The following is a 19038-nucleotide window of genomic DNA, read 5'->3' as shown; positions in this document are numbered from 1 at the left end:
TTTTGTTTCTGCAAATCCCTCTGGTCTTTCCATCTGGCCTTCTGTATCTCCAACACATCTGGGAGAAGGTGCTGTGCCCTGCTAGGAAAAAGTTTATTCCTGAGAGGTGCCATCTGGATTTATGGACCTGTGGTGTCCCCTTGCCCTTGATCCATCTGCCTTTTCGTGGCCCCACGGATATCAAGAGGATTTGGCTTTTAGAGCACCCTCCTGTAGAGTCAGTCTCCAATGGTCCCTCCTCCTTCCCTGTCCCAAGGCCAGCATGAAAATGTTTCCATTTGATTAATTAACCATAGACCTGATATAAATTACCAGAATCCCACAGAAATAACTCACGGCACAGCTCTCCACCAGCTGTTCATCTTCTAGTTGCCCACCAAGCTTTGGTTTGGTAAACAAGAACATGTTCTGCGATAAGATAAAAATCCTCTTAAAAAATATTACCCTGGATTACAAGCTGGGCACAGTGCTTTGCTCACCCTCACTAGCAACACATCAGAAGAATCTCTCTGTATAGACAGACTTTCCCCTTCCTGCCCTCAGAAGAACAAATCCCATGACCAGCTTTAATTTCCATCCTTGAAACCAAATAAAATAAAATAAAATAAAAACCCCCTCAAGCCCTAAACCCTGAAAATATTCAGCAAAGTCAAGGTGAGGCGGGGATTTTGCAGGCCACGGCTGTGGATTTATGCTGGACTTTCCATGACTGTTTTATTTCCAACGCAATAAAGAATAACCAACTTATTGTAGCAAACCTTGTGCCAGGTGCTATCTCCCAAAACCTTCTGCATGGGACAGTCTCCCTGTTTTTTCTCCGCCTTGCAGCACTTTGAGGAATGTTGGAAGGGAAAACACCCCCTCTGCAGATTGCAAATGGGGAAAACCATGTGGCTTTTATTTCCTTTTCTTTCTCTTTACTTTTTTCTTCATTTTCTCTATCTTAATCCTTTTCTTTATCTTTCTTTCTTTATCTTTCTTTCTTTCTTTTTTCTTTCTTTCTCTCTTTCTTTCTCTTTCTTTTTCTTTCTTTCCTTCTTCCTCTCATTCTCTTTTTCTTTCTTTCTTTTTCTCTTTCTTTCTTTTTTCTCTCTCTCATTCTCTCTTCCTCTGTCTCTTTCTCTCTCTCCTTTACCTCTCATTTTGCTTGATTTCTCTTTTCTTCTTTCTTTTCTTTTTCTTCTGCTTTATTTTTAAAAATATCTTCCTCCATCTTGCTCTCTCAACCTTTCTTTCTTTCTTTCTTTCTTTCTTTCTTTCTTTCTTTCTTTCTTTCTTTCTTTCTTTCTTTCTTTCTTTCTTTCTTCCTTCCTTCCTTCCTTCCTTCCTTCCTTCCTTCCTTCCTTCCTTCCTTCCTTCCTTCCTTCCTTCCTTCCTTCCTTCCTTCCTTCCTTCCTTCCGAATTCCTTCCTTCCGAATTCCTTCCTTCCGAATTCCTTCCTTCCGAATTCCTTCCTTCCGAATTCCTTCCTTCCTTCCTTCCGAATTCCTTCCTTCCGAATTCCTTCCTTCCGAATTCCTTCCTTCCGAATTCCTTCCTTCCGAATTCCTTCCTTCCTTCCTTCCTTCCTTCCGAATTCCTTCCGAATTCCTTCCTTCCGAATTCCTTCCTTCCGAATTCCTTCCTTCCGAATTCCTTCCTTCCTTCCGAATTCCTTCCGAATTCCTTCCGAATTCCTTCCTTCCTTCCTTCCTTCCGAATTCCTTCCGAATTCCTTCCGAATTCCTTCCTTCCTTCCTTCCTTCCGAATTCCTTCCTTCCGAATTCCTTCCTTCCGAATTCCTTCCTTCCGAATTCCTTCCTTCCTTCCGAATTCCTTCCTTCCGAATTCCTTCCTTCCGAATTCCTTCCGAATTCCTTCCGAATTCCTTCCTTCCTTCCTTCCTTCCTTCCTTCCTTCCGAATTCCTTCCGAATTCCTTCCGAATTCCTTCCGAATTCCTTCCGAATTCCTTCCGAATTCCTTCCTTCCTTCCGAATTCCTTCCTTCCTTCCTTCCTTCCTTCCTTCCTTCCTTCCTTCCTTCCGAATTCCTTCCTTCCGAATTCCTTCCTTCCGAATTCCTTCCTTCCTTCCTTCCTTCCTTCCTTCCTTCCTTCCTTCCTTCCTTCCTTCCTTCCTTCCTTCCTTCCTTCCTTCCTTCCTTCCTTCCTTCCTTCCTTCCTTCCTCCTCTTTATTTCTTGTGAGATGAGGAGCTTCCACTGGCAGCCACTGGAATCTGTGAAAGAAAATCCCTCTGGTCTTTCCATCATAGTTCCAAAGCTCGCTTGAGAGGTGCTTGTGAAGAGCCCACAGATGTCCGTTTGGAGCAGCCTTTTGAAAATGCTTTTCTTCATGTCCCCCCTCCACACCTGACATCCCAAATCTCCTGCAATCTCTCTTCCACTGGTCTTATGCCCAGTGTACTTTTTTGACCTTGAACAAGCCAAATCCTGAAATACAAAAGGAAAATGAACGTTGACCTGCTGTCCCAGGAGCTCCTTTGGTGTCTGTCCCACCTTCCAGCAGACAGATACGTGTCTTCTTCTCCAGAGAGGAAAGCTCCCTGGAGCAGCAGGCTGGCATCCTGGATCCCTGGATCCTTGCCGTGGCTTTTCCTCACCCTTTCTCTCTCCTTTCTCTCTGTGTGACTCCATTTGCCCACCAGGTTCAATATCTACCTCACAGGGCTGTTGTGAGACCCTTGTCTGGGAGGTGGGGTAGGAAAACCCACCATTCATGGATCAGCTCATCAGTGTTCCCGAACTCTGTCTTGACACATCCATGTTGGCAAAAATCAGGAGTTTTACTCATTCCTTTCATCTGATGCCAAAATTTGGGGCATTTATATCGACATCCCACAGGCTGGTGTGAGATGTGGAAGAGATCAGATACAGGAATTTCTGCTCTTATTCCTGAAGTACATGAAATTTCCAACACAACTGAGGACAAAGGAGTTTTGTCCCACTGTCCCAGGCCACCACCAACCACCTAATCACCTTTTCCAAAGCAAACTCAGCCTTTGGATTGCAAAACTCACTGAGGAATGGTGCAAGTGCACATTTAGTCTGCGTAAGAGACGCCAGTGCTTTCTGTGCCACAGTCCAGACTGTCCTACAGCACCGCAGGAAATGTTTCCTGGTTGCTATTTGAAAGGATGTGCAGGGAAAAGTAATTTTAAAATCATTTCTCGGCTTCGACAGGAGTTTAGCACCCTCAGCCAGCCTCTCTTTGACTGTACACACTTCAGTCAATGGATTTGGGCTCCAGCAGACAGGATTTAGGACATGTATCCCATGGCACTGAAGAGGAAAACTTCATCACCATCTTAGCCTACCCCATAGTCAGCAAAGAATGCTATTATATCCCAAGTTTTATCTTAATCGTGCTTAGCAGGATGAAAATCATTCTGTTCAAGTGCAGGAATTTCTGCTCGGAATTTCTGCTACTTCCTTCAAGAGCTCCACTGAGGTGGACTTTTGAAAGCTGTAAGAAAATTGGATTAGGGAACAAAAGGGTAAAAATTTAAAGAAGAAAGAGCAAAATGCCCTCTCAGGGGTGGAAAAGGAGCCCACAAAAGACCCTTCTTGTGCACCATGTGAATTTGGTTCAGGGAAAACAGTAGGAAAAATTACTTCATTTCAGCCACCCTGGCACATGGAAATTCTTGGAGCAGCTTCGAGTGGGTCCCTCCTGCCAGAAAATAGCGCTCAGAGAACTTCTGCTTTGTTTGCCTTTGAAAACCGAGTCACAAGCTCAAAAATAGAGAAAGGGAAAGCTTTAGCTAAGGTGAACCAAGTCTTCTGCACAGGGGAGTTGGATAGGAAAGAACTGTTCCATCCCTTAAGAATTTCTCCGAATTTATTTTTCCAACCCACATGGAAACCTCAAGGCTAAGAGCAAACATGAAACAAAAATATGCAAAACAATGCATATGCCAACAAAAACAGTTTGGGTATCATGGATGGAGATTGTTTTGATCTTTTCCTGTTTGCATCCTCTTTTTTTTTTTTAATATATATAAATTATCCTGCATTTTGAAACAAAAGCTTTTCTGAAATGAAAAGAAAACAAACTGAAGGAAAATGTCAAAGAAGACCACCAAGAGCTTCAAATCACATCATTAGTTTCCCAACAGATATGATATTTTCCAACAGGAAACGGCCTGAAGTTGGCATTTCCCAAAAAGTTCTAACTGTGACGCACTGGCTTTTTGTGGAGGGAGAGAAAACAATTTTCCTTCCCAAATCTTGACCCTCTATCACATCTTTACAGGGCTCTCTTTACAATGCGATTCCCTTTGATACGGGAGCCTGCAGCAACATTCAGAGCCCTGCAAACAGCGGGGGCCACGAGATCCTTCCTCACAGGATGGGAACAGCTGGGTTTCCAAGAGGATTTAATCCCCATCAGACTGTGGAGCACCAAGAACAGCACAGGCAACACCTCTTCACGTCCTGCCTGCCCTTCAACCCAGCCAGGATGGAGCTGTCCTTCATTTCTGAGGTGGTGGAGTCTTCTACTGCCTTCAAACCAAGCAAGCAAAGAAAATCCACCCTTTGCTTTGTGTGGTTTCACTGGCCAGCAGCAAAACAACCCAAGCCTTGAGAAGGTTCATCCAAAGGTTGGCAGGAAGGTTCTCTTTAATTCTGTTTTAACAATACCATGTTTCTTTTCCCCTTCTGAGTGAAACTTGAAGAGTTCCTGGAATGCCGAAATTTGGAAGAACTCACCGTTATCCATCAGGGAAGGCCATTCTCCCACACCCAGCCCCCAGCAGGACCCTGCCCGTTGCCCAGAATGATAAGCACATGGTAGAGATCAGAGGGACCACGACAGCCCCTGGCTGCAGTGACAAAGACAAAAAGCACACTTGAGATTAAAGCACACCTCCAAGCCTGCTCCATGATCCTGATAAAACCTGCTGCCCAGGAGGGAATTCCTCACTGCCTCTCCTCCAAGGTCCCAAGCCCACACTCACACTTCCCCCTCTGCCCCTCTCGCTCTGTGATTCCTCATCTCGATGTCACTGCCTCTCCCAGGCCAGGCTTACTCCAGGATATTCTACGGAGCTCAGCTCTTGCTTCACCACCAGCGAGGAAGGAGTCTCTGCAGAAGGTTCCTGTGTGCCAAGGGGGGATTTTCCTGGGATCATGAACACCCCTGGGGGCTGCAGGGGAGCCCAAAATACCTGGTGTCATCAGGGCTGATCTCCAAGCCTGCATTCCCCTTTGGAGAAGAAGCTTATCCTGGCCAAAGCTGTTTTCTTAGACCTGGCCTGGAGCTGTGCATCAGATCTGGGCTTGTGCACTTGCCTCTTCCTTGTCCCATTTGTGCGCTTTGGTTTCTGAGCTGTTTTCCTTTTTTTGCACTGTCAGGAGTTTCTTTACCCGTGTTTAATTGTCGTCAGCTGCAAAATGTTTGTTAAGCCTCTCCACCAAGCTCTTTAAATGAACGTCAGTGGCTGTCTTCCCTTGGACAATAATGAATGTATATATCGTAAGTGCAGACTATACAGAAAAGTGGCTAAGTCAAGGATCAGAGGGTTTTGTAAAGCCTGTTTATTTTTTTAAATAAGTTTGAGCATTTATATTTTACCACCATTTACGTGGTTTTGGGGAACCCAGATTGTGTCAAGATCTCATGCCAAAACAAGCCAAAAGTTGTTTGATTTCAACCTTTTCTTCCATGAACCATATTTTAAACGATACTTTGTCATTTTAAATGTTTTATTGAAACATGTACTGATGAAAAAAAAAGAAAAAAAAAAAAAACGAACAATGTCATCTTGACAAAAGATTTATACATGAATCAGAAAGTATTTATTTCAATTTTGTACCTTTCCATTTTAATACATTATAATGTATTGACTCAACTGAGATAATATAAACAGTTCATTTTAATAACATGTTTGCAGTGTGCTGTGTCTTCTTATTCTTTCCTTTCTACTTCACATTGAACACAGAGATTACAAAACCAAAAGAAATATTTTAGATCCTGGCAATCCTGAGGTTTTTTTAGACCAGAACACGAGTGTCTCTTGAGCAGAAGCCTCCAGGAGAACCAAATGGGCGCTGGGTCAGACCATGGGATGAGGTCTCCTGAGAGAGCAGAGGATAAGAATGGTCCAGGGTTAGAGTAACCCACATGCAGCTGGAAATCCAATTGCCTGCTGCTGGCTCTGGGTGATGTGACCCCCTGTGGAGTCCCTGGGCAGAGAATGGCACCACCATCACCCCACGTGTCCCGTTTCCATCCTCTGGCAGAGGTGTGGTCCCTGCATTGAGACCCCAGGTGGGCCACTCCCACAGGGACTGAGTGTCTGACACCTGTCCTGGCCCTCCTCATCCCCGCTCACTCAATCCCTAAGTAAGGATTAGCTCCCTCCTCCCCCAAATTCAACACCTATTCTCAATTTTCTTCATTCACCTCCTTTGTCCCCTGCTGCTCCTCCAGTCCCTGCCCAGGGAGATGCATAAATCCCTCACACACACAGGCGGCCACATCTCTGCTGCTGCCCAGGAGCTGTGCTTTGGCTTCTCTGCTTTGTCCTTTGTTGGGGCAATCCCAGACATCAGCACAGACTGGGAGAGGAACTCGCTGAGGGCAGCCCTGGCAGAAGGATTTGGGGCTGCTGGTGCGAGCTAGACATGACCCATCCCTGAAACCCCCATGTCCTGGGGCAGCAGGGGAGGGGGGGGATTCTGCCCCTCTGCGCAGCTCAGGTGAGACCCCACCTGCAGAGCTGCCTCCAGATCTTGGATCCAACAGCAGAAGGACGTGGAGCTGCTGGAGAGAGCCCAGAGGAGGACACAAAGCTGCTCTGAGGGCTGGAGCCCCTCTGCTCTGGAGCCAGGCTTGGAGAGCTGGAGGTGTTCACCTGGAGAAGAGAAGGATCCAGGGAGACTCCACAGTGGTAATTAAAGGGAGCTTGTAAAAAAGAGGAAGAACGACTTATTACACAGACAGATGGGGATTGGACAAGAAGGAATGGGTGTAAACTAAAAGAGGAGAGATTTAGATTCGATGGGATATTGGGAAGGAATTCCTGTCTGTGAGGGTGAGGAGGCCCTGGCACAGGGTGCCCAGAGAAGCTGGGGCTGCCCCTGGATCCCTGGAAGTGTCCAAGGCCAGGTTGGACGGGGCTTGGAGCACCTGGGATAGTGGGAGGTGTCCCTGCCCCATAGCAGGAGGGTGGAACTGGATAATCTTTGGAGTTCCTTCCAATCCAAACCATTCCATGATTCTCTGATCCAGTTTTCTGGCCTTAGTTTGTGTCTCCGGTTCAGTCCCTCTCCCAACCCACTTCTGAACCAAAATATACATTTGATGACAGCTGACCCCTCAATCCATCGCTCCACAGGGAAAACCCAAGTACTAAGCAGTCTGTGCCAGCAGTCCCCCCTCAGACATGGGTCTGCTGTGCCATGGTAATTCTTGTCCACGGGCACCCAGGACATGCTGCTCATGAGGACAGAAACCTGCTCGTGAGGGCTCTCTGTTGGTGCTGGAGGTTGGTATCATGTGGACAGCAAATCCTTTTGTGACCATGAGGGAAATGCTGATTCCTTCCTGGGATCTCAGGCACCTCTGGCCAGGTTCATGCTCCCAAACTCCCGAGAAGTGGGGGTCACATCCAAACCACCTATTGGGAATAGTCTGTTCCAACTCCCAAGACAAGTCCAAGGATTATTTGGGACGTTTCCAGCTGACCTGGTCCAAAATTGTGCTCAGGAGTGTGCTTGGAAACCAGCACTTGTTTAATTTACTGCTATAGATATAAGCAGTGAGGACCAAAGCACACAACAAGGGAGGGGGGACACTCATTGTACAGCCCCACTGAGTGCTGATTGCTGGTGGCAGCTTTTGGGTATTATCAGGAAAAACAGATCATATTCTCCATGACTGAAGTGTAAAGCTGTTCCCCTCAAGAAACCGCTGTTCTCTTCACTCCGGAGGGGGCTTTTGTGGCAGTGGAAATATGGACCTGAAATTTCTCCACCTCTGCATCTCAAAGCAGGGTGAATGCCCAGTACAGACTCCAGGAAAGTTCCTCATCGTATTTGCCAGTTTGGTACTGGTTCTGTTGTAAGATACCTGATCCTGGGAGGTGATGGGGAAAGAGGATTTCTGGTACAGTGATGGCCCAAAATCTTGGCAATTTTCTCCAACAGTTATCAGCTTCATCTTCAAAAACTCCCTAAAAGACAAAGATTGTAACATTTTGTGCCACATCTCACCCAGTCTGCTGCAGGAAGGAGCCCACAGCTCTGAAGGTCCAGCATTTCATTGCACATCAAGGAATATAGAGTAGGAAAGGAGGTGTCCCATACACAACAAGAGTGCAAACCAAACATCCTTGTGCTTCCAGATGCTCTGGACTGGATCTGGAATTCAGGATACTGCCAGAGTTCGACTGGAAGGCAGGTCTGGGAAATATTGAGTGGGGAAGGAAGGAGAAAGGGGTGGGAAGCTGTGCAGCCTCATTGCCACACCTGAGGGACATCAGAGACGAGAGTTCATGGTTATGGAGAGGCATCTGGAAGAAAACCAGGTGAGTGTGGGCACTCCCTGCACACGGTGTCCTTCATTCTGGCCTGACTTTCCCTCTCTGGGGATGTCACAACAAACCCCTGCAGCACTGCAGGCTGGGGCAGAGTGGTTGGAAAGCTGGAAAAGGACCTGGGGGTGCTGGTGACATGAGCCAGGTGTGCCCAGGTGGGCAAGAGGCTGAGTTGTCCCAGCTCTGGGGTGGCAGCAGCTGTGCTGGGGCACCTCCAGTGCTGGGGCACCTCCAGTGCTGGGGGCAGCTCTGGGACCCTCCCAACAAGGAAAACATTGAGGGGCAGGAGTGTGTCCAGGGAAGGGAATGGAGCTGGGGAAGGATCTGGAGCACCAGGAGCGGCTGAGGGATCAGCCCTGAGATGAAAAATTCTTAGCTCTCCATGCCCTCGACTCCCCAGATGTGTCAGGAGCAGTGAGATTCCTGCACTTTTCCATATAAAATGGCAAGTCTGGGCCACAAATCTCAGGCAAATGCTTTTGCAATGGGGTCTTTGAGGCTGGGACATGGAGGAAAAGGGAGAGAAGAGTAGGATATAGGGATGAGGCTGCAGAGATCCTGAGATAGTGGGAGAAGCTGAGAAGAAACCTATGGAAAGACAGAAAGGGAGAGGAACTCCTTAAGGGTGGGAAGGGAGACAGAAATAAATACCAAGGGAAGAATTCCAAGGAATTTTAACCCGCACCAGGGCCAGAGCAGAATAGCAATCCTGGAAAAACCATCCTTCACCTATTAGGGTGGAGAAAAAACAAGTGAAGAAATTACTTTACACAGCAATTACTTCTCTCCTGCTAACACCCATCCCAGGACAACCTTTTGACAAATCAGGCTCCCTGTTCCCTTTCATCTATCTGCCAGCTTCCATTTTAGCACTTTCCCTAATAATCTTCCCTGGTTTGCTGCTAACAAACAATTTCTGGAGAGGACAACTGCAGCTCAGTCCACAACCTGGCTGCTTTTTGTGCTGCTCCCCACCTGCCAGAGGAGTGATCTCCTGCCATGTTACTGCACAAGGTAGGTAGCGGCTGCCTCCACCTAGACCAGATATTCAGTGGGAATTTCCTGGAGACTTTCCCAGTCTTGGGTTTTGTAGGAAAGCCCACGGAGAGGGTCAGCATGGCCACACCCAAGCTGCATGCTGGGACTAGAAAACAAATGAGTAAAACCAAAGAAATGGGTTGAAAACCAAAGAAATGGGTTGAAAAGGAGCGTGGGGTGACACAACAGGAGCAGCTCTCTCCTGGTAGGATAAGTGGACACTGGGGAGGTTCTGAGGATGGGAGCTGAGCATTCCCAAGTGGAGGAAGAAGGGGTTGGATATAATTGAGCAGGGCCGGTGCAGGTGGCATTGTCCTGCCCTGTGGCAGCACCCGCTTCCCGAGGGCCACTGAGAAGGGGGACACCGCTCCAGGGCTTGTTAGGGGTACCCCTCAATAGATTCAACTGATTAAACTACAACTTAACAAATCCTCTGACCACGTGTGCATGTGCACTTCACCTGTTTGTGAATCTCTCTCTCTCTCCCTAGAACAAGCTGGGACCCGAGCGCTGCAGTAAAGTGGAGATCTTCTTCCCAAGCCGAGCACTCTCCAAAGTGCTCCAGAGAACCTTAAGCAAACAATGGTATTTACAAGCACTGGTAGTGCTGCTGCTGCCTTCAACTGTGGATTTGGAAGTGTCTGTGGGATAAGTGTGCCACGATAAATTCCCTGGCTCATTGACTCCATGATGGGTGAGCAAAGGAAAGCTCCAGCCCAGCTCCTGCTTTACAGGGAACAATTCCTTCCCAATATCCCACCTAACCCTGCCCTCTGGCAGTGGGAACCCATTCCCCCACATCCTGTTCCTCCATCCCTTGTCCCAAGTCTCTCTCCAGCTTCTTGGAGCCCCTTTAGGCACTGGAAGGAGCTCTAAGGTCTCCTTGAGGTTTCTCTTCTCCAGCATGAACAGTCCCAGTTCTCTCAGCATCATTCCTTGATGCTTGTGCTATCTTGGGCTCATGGGGGAATCCTGTTCTTCCAATGTGTGGAAAAGGTAAGGACAGGAACACGGACTGGCAGTGAAAGACAGCGGTGTCCCCAGACCTGGCATTCCCAGTCAGTGTCTGTGGGGAGCTCACAGGACAAAGTGTAGACAGGAGAAAGGAAAACTAACGTGTAATTAAAGAGCTAATGAGCCCATCTTGGCTATTTTTAGAGCTCTTTTATTTTCCAGTGGTTGCTCAAACAGCCCCGAAATGACAGTACTGGGTCAGCCTTGAAAGTGCAGCTCCACTTTGAAAAGTGAGCAATGTCCTTGTGGGTTTCCCTCTTTATTTCTGTTCAAAAGCCCTAAATCTAATTTGCTGTGTTTACAAAGCTGAGCCCTGCTGGGACTGCGAGCAGTGCTGGTTCTGAAATCTTCAGAAGGAACCTCCATCCTGCCACAAGAACATCCCAGACAGCCAGGGCTAATGAATAAAACGGGCTGGAAATTGGCTGCGTTCAAACAGTTTAAAACCCATTGCAGGTCTATTTGCTTTCTTCACTGCTGACCTCTGTTTGCTGCTGCTGGATCCTGACAAGTCTTCAGCACATAATTCCTTATGAATAATATATCAAACACTCTCTGCTGGGCCTGGCATTTCCTCCTGCTTGTGGAAAGCGATGAACTTTCCCTGCAACCATTCGCAAATCCAAAAAAAAAAAAGATATCTGGAGCAGGGATGGTTTGTTTAATCTTACCAGTTTCTTCCCAGTATTTTCTGTGGGTCCTGTTGAAGTGAGCTACTGGCATTGCTTTTGTGCTGCTCAATATTTCTTTTTGTGCTTCATGACCAGAGGAGTGATTCCTGCATCTACAAAAGTACCATTTTCCTCTTATCTCATGTGAGTGGTAAATAGCACTCGAACCCCTGGCAACAAATGTCTCGTGCAAATGAAATTTGCTGCCCAGCTGCTTCTCAGAAAAAGAACACAACGATGGTGGAAGGGGATTAATTTTGAAATCTGAACCAGCATCTGCAGGAAATATTTTTTTTCCCCTCTCCCATCTCAGTTTGAGCAAAGCAAGTGAGTGTTTCATGGCATCAAATGGGACACTTTATTCCGCAGAGTGAGCTGCACTTTACAGAGGAGCAGTCAGCACAGGATTGGGTTTGTGGTTAAGTCATTGCATCAGGCCTGAGGGAAGATGCCCTCTCAGATGGCTTCCTGAATTAATTCATAAAGTGATAAGGTCTGGAGAACTGGAGGAGCTGGAGGAGCCTTTGGGCAGCCACCTATCTCCCTTCCCCATTCTGTGGTCAGGTCAAACAGTCCATCCCCAACAGATGTGATCATCAAAAAAGACAATCCCAGCACCCCTTAGCCATTCCCAGGTGTTCTGTCCCCTGCCTGTTCCCCAACATGCTCAATTATGTTGATTCCTGCTTTTCCAGGTGGCAGTGGGCAAAGAAACCAATCCACCCCTAGCAGCTCCTGCGTGCTTTTCATTTCTGGACCAAACAAGCCCAGTTCATCCAAGCTCTTCCTCAGACCATCTTCTCCAATCATCTGCTTGTCCCTTCCTCTCCCGTCTGCTCCATACCTGGTTCATTCCTGATTTCCTGAAGTGCAGTGGCCAGATATGGGCACATTGTTACAGCTGTGGGGCTTTTCCATCTCCGAGACTGGGAGCAATTATCCTCTTCCATCACAGGTAATGGGTCCAGAAAGAAATTGGTTCTTCTGAACCATTTTTTTACTACAGGTTTTCATTTCACTTGTTATTTTCTAGCTTTACGCCTTCCTCCTTTTTTATTTCCCCCCAGTGTTGGTGCCTTTTGGTCGTTCCCACTTTCCCAACTCGGCTGGTGCCCAGATGAAAATTTTGCTCCCTTTTGACCCTTAGTCACCAAAACCAGCGTCATCATCAGAGAAAAAAATTGGGTTGGTTTGTGGAGGATTGTCCCCAGTGAATTATTCAGGTGGTTTTTCATCACTCTGCTGTCCTCCAGTGTACAAATATTGAACCAGTTACGGAACAACTTCAGCAGGGTTTTCCCAGGGACTGCAGGCAAAGTAGCTCATCTGTGATTCCCTGAATTCCGCCACTCTCCTCTTCCTCCCAGTATGATCATTACTGATTCAAAGGGTGTTACATGACAGTTCTCCAAATTTCCAGGCTGAGCTTTCCCTCAGTTACCAACCTCCCAGGAGAGGCAGAGCTCTCTCTTCCTACTCCCAAACCCGCACCGTTAAATTGCGCTGAATATTCACTCAGGATTTCGGGGAAGACTGAAAACAAGAAACCTGCAAAGCCCTCAGTCTCCTGTCAATGCTTCTTATGGGCTTTTCACCTCCTCACCTACATCAAGGTGAGATCAAGGCCAGGTTGGACGGGGCTTGGAGCAACCTGGGATAGTGGAAGTTGTCCCTGCCCATGGCAGGGGGTGGAATGAGATGAGCTTTAAGATCCCTTCCAATCCAAACCATTCCATGTTTCCATGATCCCATAAAGCCCATGCTGATGAAATAGCAAAACCAAGAGCAACAATAATAATAATAATAATAATAATAATACCACACTGCACTCATGGAATAGAAGGAAAATCATCAGAATTCCTCTCTGCTGCCTCTTTTGCCAAGCTCCCTCCAGTGTTCCCAGCCAGCCACTGCTGAGCTCTGTGCTGGCAGCACTTCCAGGAACACCAACCCCTCTCCCTGAGCCTGTTCCTGCTCCTCAGTGCCCCAGTAGCTGTTCTTTGAACCCCTCGTCTCCTGGCTGTGGGCACTCGTTGTGACATCCTTTGCTCAGTGGGTCACACGTTGTTAATCTCTTGCTCCCTGCCTGGCGCTTGATGGGCAGCTTCTCCCACCAGAGCTCACCTCTAATCCGTGTGCTCCCTCGAATCAGTGTCCTAAATCAAAGCTGTCTTGTCGTTTTAAGGTCTCCAGGCAGCCCTTGTCCCTAGAGCTTCCATCCCACCTCTCCCAGGACTCCCTCAATAAGCATTTCTAGCCTGGCCTCAGGCCATTTATCACACAACAGAGGCCGAGTTGCCTCACAAAGGACTTGTTGCACAGCCGGGACTCACATTCTGTTTCTTTCCTCGCTTTCCTCCTCCTTCCCCCCTCCCCTTTTCTATTCCTGGCTGCCTCTCCTCTCTCTCCTCACATCTCCCAGGTTTATGGGCCATTGGAATGGGGCCCTTCTGCAGGGCACGGAGCCGCTCCTTAGCTGGGAAATGTAATTCTCTCCTGCCTGACTTCCAAGGGTCTCCTCCAGGTGGGAAGGGGTCGGCGAGGTGAGTATCTGGCTCAGATGTGCTTCCAACCCTCCTCCACTTTCCTGCTGGTTCAATTCCCATGTTGTTGGCTCTGTCCATCCCAGCTGGATTTTTCCCTGTGACCCCAACTCAACCTGAGAGTGGCACCAAAGGAATTCCCCAGAGCCTGAAGGGACTCTGACAGCAATTGATAAGGACGTGCTGGGAGGAAAATTCCCTGCTCAGACCCCGAGCCCTGGGTGATCCTTGCGGGGCTGGCTCTCGGGAAACACCTCTTTCCAAGGAAGACCCTTGGGAGGAATCGCTGGAGAGCTCTGGATGGAATGCCCACCAGGCATCTTTATCCCTCTATTCTTCAGACCAGAGCTACATTTCAACCTCCCTCCAAGCACACTGGAAACAGGATTTTAGGCTATTTTCTTAGAGGGCTGGAATCACCCCCAGCTGCTGTTATTTCTCCTGGCAGAAAGTATATATTCAAACATTCACACATTTTTCTTTCCTGTGACACCAGCTTTTAGTCAGGGATGTAACTGGGAAGCACAATAATTGCCCCAGGATGGAACCTTTTCTCTGCCTAATTTCACTTCCCCTGTGCATATTCATGGACTTAATTGTTTTATAAACTCCTCATTTGCAAGAATTGTGTCAGATAATTTGGACCTTGACCTCGAGCCTCCTGTTAAGCAAATATTAAGTAATAATTAAATCATGTGCGACCTCCTTTGTGTTTTGAGTTGTGATTCTTTGCTGGCCGGGAGTGAGAGCTCTGGAGGCAGAAGTGCTCTGATGCGGCCGAATATTAAGGTTCAAAACCAAACAAGAGAAAAACCTCAACCTGAAGGCATCCTTTAACAGAAATTACTTCACGTTTTCCACCTCCAGCGATGTCTTTATATCACCACGAAGCTGTTCCAAACGTGGGGAATGCTGCTCCCTGTTGGAGCGACCAAATACAACACTCAGCTCTCAGCCGGAAGATTTAAACGTCTCCAAAATTAAAAACAGAGCAGAATTTGGCTGGTGTGAAATGCATCACACAAGTGACCATCAAACACTCCACACATCAATTTCATTGATGTAAAAGAGATCTTAGAGGGATAATTCATGGAAATGGCTGCTACTGCCAGGGAGGGCACTTGGATCAGGGAATACAGGTAGAAGGATGAGGGATTACTTCAGATCCAGATGCCAGCAAAGAGTGGCCACTACAGAGAATCCCTAGGTGGTAGTGAAAGGGGAGAAGGAGGCTCCTACAACTCCCTGAAAGGAGGAGGAAACGGCCTCAAGTTGTGCCAGGGGAGGTTTAAATTGGGTATGAGGGAAAATTTCTTCACTGAAAGGGTGGTCAAACATTGGAACAGCTGCCCAGGGCAGTGCTGGAGTCGCCATGCCTGGAGGGATTTAAAAGCCTTGTGGATGTGGCACTTGGGGACATGGGTCAGAGGTGGCCTTGGCAGTGCTGGGGGATGGTTGGACTTGGAAGTTTTTCCCAATCTGAGTGATTCTATGAGGATGCTGGTGAGTGACCTGTGAGCACTGGAAAGCAGATGAGGTGACACAGAGTTGGGAAGGGGCTGGAGCACCAGGAGTGGCTGAGGGAGCTGGGAAAGGGGCTCAGCCTGGAGAAAAGGAGGCTCAAGGGGGACCTTGTGGCTCTGCACAACTCCCTGACAGGAAGGGGCAGCCGGGGGGGGGGGGGGGGGGGTCGGGCTCTGCACCCGGGGAACAGGGACAGGATGAGAGGGAACGGCCTCAAGCTGTGCCAGGGGAGGGTCAGGTTGGACATCAGGAGGAATTTCTTCATGGAAAGGGTGGTCAGGCATTGGAAGGAGCTGCCCAGGGATGTGTTGGAGTCCCCACCTCTGGAGGTGTCCATGGAATGAGTGGAGGTGGCACTCAGTGCTCTGGGCTGGGTGACAAGGTGGGGACCAGTCACAGGTTGGACTCAGTGATCTTGGAGGGCTTTTCCAACCTAAATTCCATGATTCTGGGATCCTGTGTGACTCTATGAAAACAGAAAGAAGGCTCTTCTGTGGTTGATCCTGATCTCCAAGGATTTCCTCCTGGAGGAAAGCGTTAAGTGAAACTTTTGAAAGGGAAAATCTCTCTCTCTCCCATGTAGTGAAGGTCTGGGCAGTATTTATTTGTTTTCACATAAGTCGAGCCTGATGAATGTGACCTGAAAGTGCAGAGAACTGGCAATAAAGTCTGGGGAGAACAAACCCTGTGAGGATTCCTGGCAGCGGGAAATGGCCTCAGAAAAGTCTAGAAGGACCAGTTCAATACCCTTGTTTAAAGGAGGAAGTGGGGCAGCCAGAGCAGCCAGTGTAATAGGACCTGAATATGGACTATTAAAAATAAATCATCAAGATAATTGTAAATTTAGAGATTTGCCAGGATCAAGCTCCATCGTATCAATGTAACTGCTGACAGACAGAAGGGGTCTTAGAGAGGAAAAGCCACAGATATAATGTTTGTTTGCTTTGCCTATGAAAAAACACAAATAAACCTTATCAAAACTGTCCTGCACAGTGTTCCCAAAGCAAACAGGGAGCTGTAACATAAATCCAAAGGCACAGAGGCAAAGCAGTGGGAAAAGCTGAGCCAGGGGAGCTGTAACCCAGCTGCCATCCAGATGGGAGGATGGATGGAGAAAGAGCAGTGGGAAATCTGTCCTGATCCTCTCCTGTGAGGAAAAGCTGAGGGAATTGGGCTTGTTCAGCCTGGAGAAGAGAAGATTTGGGGTCACCTAATTGTGGCCTTCCAGTACCTGAAGGGAGTCTACAGGAGAGCTGGAGAGAGACTTGGGACAAGGGATGGAGGGACAGGACACAGGGAATGGCTTCCCAGTGCCAGAGGGCAGGGATAGATGGGATACTGGGAAGGAATTGTTCCCTGTGAGGGTGGGGAGGCCCTGGCACAGGGTGCCCAGAGAAGCTGTGGCTGCCCCTGGATCCCTGGAAGTGTCCAAGGCCAGGTTGGACAGGGCTTGGAGCAGCCTGGGCTAGTGGGAGGTGTCCTTGACCAGCAGTGACCGGAGGGCAAAGAAGGTCAATGGTATCCTGGGGTGCACCAGGAAGAGCATTCCCAGCAGGTCAGGGAGTGATCCTGCCCCTCTGCTGAGCCCTGTGAGGCACATCTGGGGTGCTGTGTCCAGGTCTGGGCTCCTCAGGACAGCAGGGACACGGAGCTCCTGCAGCGGGTCCAGAGAGGGTGACAAAGTTGATGAAGGGCCTGGAGCATCTCCATGCCCAGGGAAGGCTGAGGGAGCTGGGGCTGCTCAGCCTCAGAGGAGATGCTGAGAGGGACCCTCAGCCCTGGGTGTCCCTGTCTGCAGGGAGGGCTCAGAGCAGGGCCCGGGCTCTGCTCCGGGGCCCAGCAATGGCACCAGAGGAACGGGCAGGAACTGATCCCAGGAAGTTCCACTGGACATGAGGAAGAACCTTCCTGTGCAGAGACCGAGCCCTGAACAGATTGTCCAGAGAGGGTGGGGAGTCTCCCTCATGGGGGATATTCCAGACCTGTCTGGACACAGCCCTGTGCTCTGGGATGGCCCTGCTGGAGCAGGGAGGTGGCACCAGAGGAGCCACCGTGGTCCCTTCCAACCTGACCCATCCTGGGATTCTGGGCTCAATCCTCCCATTATCAACCTCACTCAAGGTACTGAGGACATTTGGGACACTTCCAGGTGACTCCAGCCGGGAAAGAAAAGGAAAACCACCAAATATCCACAGTTCAGAACAGCACAACAACATGAACAGACGCAAGTATTGATTCAGTAAAGGGTAGAAGACAGAATTAACACACGCCATGAACACAGAATATAAAACCCCTTCCTGGCACTTCTACAAAAGGGATATTAAAAAACAAAATATTGTGCTTGGATGCAAAATGTAGGCAAGGAGGATCCAGAGGAAGCTGCCTGAAGAACTCAGTCATATCTTGGGTGCTGTTCTTCAAATAAAACAACTGAAGAGATGCTAAAAACCCAGGAAATATGAACGACCAAGGGCTTAAGAACATAACTACAAAAATTATTCCTGTATAGAAGAGCTTTGACTCAGTAACTCATCAAACAGGTGTTGCTCCAGTCCTCAAATGCAGTTTGTGGCAGAAAGGAAAAAAAAAAAACCTGTTTCATTTCACAGAAAGGCTGGAAGGGGATGCTGCTCAAGATGCCTCTGTGTGTCCCCCACCCTACCCTTCCACGACAGCGAGATTTGGGGAAATCCAGGCACAGCCAGACCCGCAACTCCCTGGAATATTCACCCTGCCCGTGCCCCTTATTTCCAATCACACACAGCGAGCGCTGCTCATCCCCTTCCCCCGGCACGGGAACAGCCGATACACAACCGAGACCGTGTTTTGAGATATTTACTGGAATTTCAGCAAATTTGCAAACTTCATTTTCATTTTTTCATTTTTACTTTGGTGTCCGCTACGCTCGCCTGTTTTAAAACTTTTTTAATCAGGCGCCGCTCACGCCGCCCTTTAAATGCGCCGGAGGTCACGAAAGTCCCCCTGCAGGAAGGGAGGCCCCCAAGATGGCGATGCTGGCGGAGCGTGAGTGCTGGTCCCGGTGGGAATGCCGCGGGAATGCCGCGGGAATGGGAGCGAACCGGTGCCTCGGGAGCGGTTCCAGACCCTCCCCACAGCCCTGCCTGAGGGGTCCGGGCTGCGCCGCCCCTCCCCATGGGTGCAGGGGGGTCTCAGTAGCGCATAAAGGGGTTCGGGGGGTTCCGCTGCTGAGGAAGGAGGTTTCAGAGTTAAGGAAAGGGGAGTGCGGGGACTGGGAAAGGTGGGATGAGGAGGTTCCTTTGTCCATGAATTGGGCTCCAGGGGTCCCCTGTGTCAGGGGAAGGGGGGGTCATGGGGTGAGGAGACCTCGGGGTGGCCGGGAAAAGGGTTTAGGGGTCCCCCGGTGTGGAAGAACTGGGGGCTGGGAGAGGCAGGAATGAGGGTCCAGAGGGTCCCAGTGTCAAGGAGAAGGGGGGGTCTTGGAGCTAGGAGACCTGGGCTGGGGCCAGAAAAGGGGCTCAGGAGGTGCCCGATGTTGAAGAACGAGGGGTTTCGGGTCTGAGAAGGGCAGGAATGGGGCTGCGGGGGATGCCAGGGTGAAGGAAAAGGGGGGCTGGGGCCTGGGAGAGCTGGGCTGAGGGTGAGAAAAGGCTTCAAGGGTCCCTGGGGTTGAAAAACGGAGGGGTGTGGGGGCTGGGAAAGGCAGGAATTGAGGAAAAGGCAGGG

The 19038-nt window shown here is 49.0% G+C and overlaps 1 protein-coding gene across 2 annotated transcripts in view; it reads left to right on the top strand.

The window, feature by feature from the left end:
- Positions 1-18310: 18310 nt before the first annotated feature.
- PINX1 (PIN2 (TERF1) interacting telomerase inhibitor 1) overlaps positions 18311-19038 on the top strand; it is a 61579-nt gene continuing 60851 nt past the window's right edge. For both annotated transcript variants that reach the window (XM_032104099.1, XM_032104098.1), the window contains exon 1: positions 18311-18357. In XM_032104099.1, coding sequence (XP_031959990.1) covers positions 18339-18357 — 19 coding nt within the window. In that variant the 5' untranslated portion in view covers positions 18311-18338. The remainder of the gene's footprint in view (positions 18358-19038) is intronic.

Source organism: Corvus moneduloides, chromosome 3, assembly GCF_009650955.1.
Source record: "Corvus moneduloides isolate bCorMon1 chromosome 3, bCorMon1.pri, whole genome shotgun sequence".
Classification (NCBI taxonomy): Eukaryota; Metazoa; Chordata; class Aves; order Passeriformes; family Corvidae; genus Corvus; species Corvus moneduloides.
The sequence above is the reverse complement of the archived record's forward strand: the minus strand, read 5'-3'. Positions and strand labels throughout refer to the sequence as shown.